General features: G+C 44.7%; 1 protein-coding gene and 1 long non-coding RNA gene across 2 annotated transcripts in view; one reads left to right on the forward strand and one right to left on the reverse strand.

Annotated features, from left to right (window-relative positions):
- HOXC8 (homeobox C8) overlaps window positions 1-1,791 on the reverse strand; it is a 3,852-nt gene extending 2,061 nt beyond the window's left edge. The window contains exon 1 of the mRNA XM_006035341.3: window positions 1,208-1,791. Within this exon, the coding sequence (XP_006035403.1) occupies window positions 1,208-1,643 (436 nt within the window). The 5' untranslated portion in view covers window positions 1,644-1,791. The remainder of the gene's footprint in view (window positions 1-1,207) is intronic.
- An 8-nt stretch (window positions 1,792-1,799) lies between these two features.
- The window catches only part of LOC112547946, a 6,450-nt gene continuing 5,274 nt past the window's right edge, over window positions 1,800-2,975 (forward strand). Inside the window, exons 1-2 of the long non-coding RNA XR_003091742.1 lie at window positions 1,800-2,199; window positions 2,715-2,828. This is a non-coding gene — a long non-coding RNA (uncharacterized LOC112547946). The remainder of the gene's footprint in view (window positions 2,200-2,714; window positions 2,829-2,975) is intronic.

The following is a 2,975-nucleotide window of genomic DNA, read 5'->3' on the forward strand; positions in this document are numbered from 1 at the left end:
ACCCCCCCCCGGTTATTTTCTTTAGCCTCAGTAACGTGAATTGTCTGCTAGATGCTCTGTCTCTGCCCTATGTTGTACGTGGGATCTGTGTGTGTGTGTGTAGTCAGCACACATAGCCAGAGAGATGTGTCTGTAGCTATGTATGCCTCTGCACACTGAGAGTGTGTTTCCAAGAACTGTATGGCTGGACATTTCTAACAATAACAGAGGGAAAAAGGGGCAGGGGGAGGAATGTGATCCATTCCAGTGCCTTTTGCCTACTGCTTTCTCAGGGAGAAAGAGAAGCGGTTTGCTAAAATATCCTTTGCCTCGAATTGATTACTTCCTTGAGGCTGCTTGAGCTTAGAGAAATAATTTGGTGTGTCCCCCCCTCCTTTTTCTATACCTCATTTTAATCGGGGGGGGGCAAATATTAATAATATCAGCAAGGCATTGGGAAAGGAAGGGGGGGGAACCTTGTTTAAAAGACTATATTGTCCATTAAAATTAGCACTCAGGGATCTAACCTTCATATGTTTTGAATTAACAAGCCTTCAGTACAGCATTGGAGCTGGGTAGAGGGGGAACGTGTACTTTGAAGTGTCCCGGGTTCCTGCTAATAAGAGAGATTGTTACAGCTCACATCAGCGAACTAAGTTCAGTTGAGTCCACTGATTTGCCTTTCTCTCTTTCTCTTTCCATGTCCAGGACAGGATAATGTTCCCCTCTACCCTTACTCCAAAGCTCTGAACTAAGTCCTCCCCCCCCCCACCCTCCCCTCCTTCCCTTTTCACTTTAACTTTTATCTCCAAGCTCTTTCAAACAGATGTAAAGTATTAATAATTCTTGTGCTAGGTCCCACCTTTTAGCCTAAGTCTCCAAGCGGTTAAGAAAAGCTACAGGACATTTTAAAAGAGCAGTGTATTATCAACATGCAAATAACCTCGTGGGAGCTGTATCTTATTGTCTATCCTCAAGGCAAGCAATAAAAAACAAGTTTTACTTTATTGTGATTTAAACCCCTTTGCAGAGAATCACCTTGCTGGCTTTTCTAGCAGCTAGGAACTTCTTTGCCTTCAAAAGGAAAAAAACACATTAGCACAAAACCTATGGCTAGCTCGCTCTTTTTTTTTTTAAAGCAAGGAAAAAAATTATAGATAGATATCAATAGAGAGAGAGGAAATAAAGGCAAACATTTAAGGAGGAAAACAAAATAAATTGTCCTAACCGTGAGGTCTCATCCATGGGAACATGAGACTGGGAGACGAATTTTGATTTAAATGGCCTTGTCCCTCGCTAGAGTTACTGTTGGAAGACGATTTACAGTCAGGATATTGTACCACGGTCGCCTCTTGCTGGGTACCATAGAGAGACTGCCTTGGTAGAGCTTCATATCCATAGAATTTAGAAGCGTCTCCGTGACACGCCAGGGCGCATGGGTTTTGCTGGTATCCAGAATTGGAGATGCTGGAGGTTCCGTGGTGGAAAAACTCTTGGACATGGTGTGATGGGTGTTGGAAGCTGGGAGCGGTAGTACCCGGACCATAAACCAGAGCATGGCTTCTGCTTACACTTTGTGGAAATCTGCAGTCGTAGTAAGTTGGTTCCAGCGATTCACCGCCTTTGTACTTGGAGAAAAGCGGATTAACAAAGTAGGAGCTCATAGTTCTTGCATGAAAAAAAAAAAGTCTTTAATTCTAAGAGCTCGGTGCCAGGCTCTCCCCGCACTGCTCCAAGTTCCTGGCTCTTTTTTTTTTTTTTTTTTTTTTTTGAATTCTTTTTTTTTTTTTTTGGGTTTTTTTTTTTTTTTTTTTTTTTTTTTTTTTTTATTATTATTATTTCATGCGCTCTCAAAGTCGCTTCATAGTGTCTGAGTGTGAACGGCAGCTCTAAATGCTCTTGACTTCTCCTGTATCTGTCGGTAGGTAGAGCTCTCTCGCTCTCTCTCTCTCTCTCTCTCTCTCTCTCTCTCTCAGTTTGTCTGTAACTTGCTCCTTCCCTTTAACACCATAGGCAAATTCCTCAAAATCCCGGCGGTGTGGCGTTTTCACACGCGATTTGTACTCATCAGTCTTGCCGGCTAAGACAGGCTAGGAAGAAAATGACAAGGATTTGGGGCAGGGGGCTGAAGAGGAGACGTGGAGGGAGAGCAGCCTTCAGCCAGGGAAGGGGGGAGCCAGAAAACCCCCACATCTAATGAATGAAGCAGGGTTATGAAAGGTGCGCATTAATACCTTTAGGTGCTTTTTTTTTTTTTCTTGCAAGGGAGCCTCTTCACTTATCTCAGCAAATACATGCGCCGTGAGGTCAATTTAGGTTACCTCAACAGGTAACAGGGACCCCAAGCCGCCCCCGTCGGTGTCCAGAGCCCAGAGGATGGGATTTGGGTGGGGTTCAAGGCAGGCAGGACGCCCCAAAGCCTTGGGGAGGCATTTCCAGGACGGGGGTCTTCTCTTCTGGGCTGCAGCTCCGTCTGTAGGGCCCTGTTCTGGACCCCTGGAGGCCCCATTGATGATTTCCCCCCCCTATATAATAGTATTATTATTATTATGTTATTTAGGGGGAGGGTTGTGGTGCTGGTTGTATCCCCCCACCACACACATACACCAAACCCCACCAAAAATCAGTTGTCCTATAGGAAGACCATTGATGTGATGGGCTGGTTATTGTAGTCCTTTTTTTAAAAAAAAATAAAGATTTTGGGATTTTTTCTCTCTCTCTTTTTCCTTTTGGAGCCTCCATTGAAAATCCACAGCTGGAAAGAACAGGCAAGGATCATGGCAAGGACAGAGAGTAAACATTTTCTTACACAAAGCTACTTGGAGGAGACAGAAAAAGTGAGACAGAAAGTATGTACTCTTTTATTTGGGGAGGGGGTGTCGGGGGCTCATGATTGCTTCGGTCCCCTTCAATTGAAGGCAGTTCTCTCCCTCTTTTCCTTCTGCCAGATCTGTAAACGTGTCCTCCCTCCCCCCCCCCCCCCCCTCCCTTTTTTC

Source organism: Alligator sinensis, unplaced genomic scaffold, assembly GCF_000455745.1.
Source record: "Alligator sinensis unplaced genomic scaffold, ASM45574v1 scaffold149_1, whole genome shotgun sequence".
NCBI lineage: Eukaryota > Metazoa > Chordata > Crocodylia > Alligatoridae > Alligator > Alligator sinensis.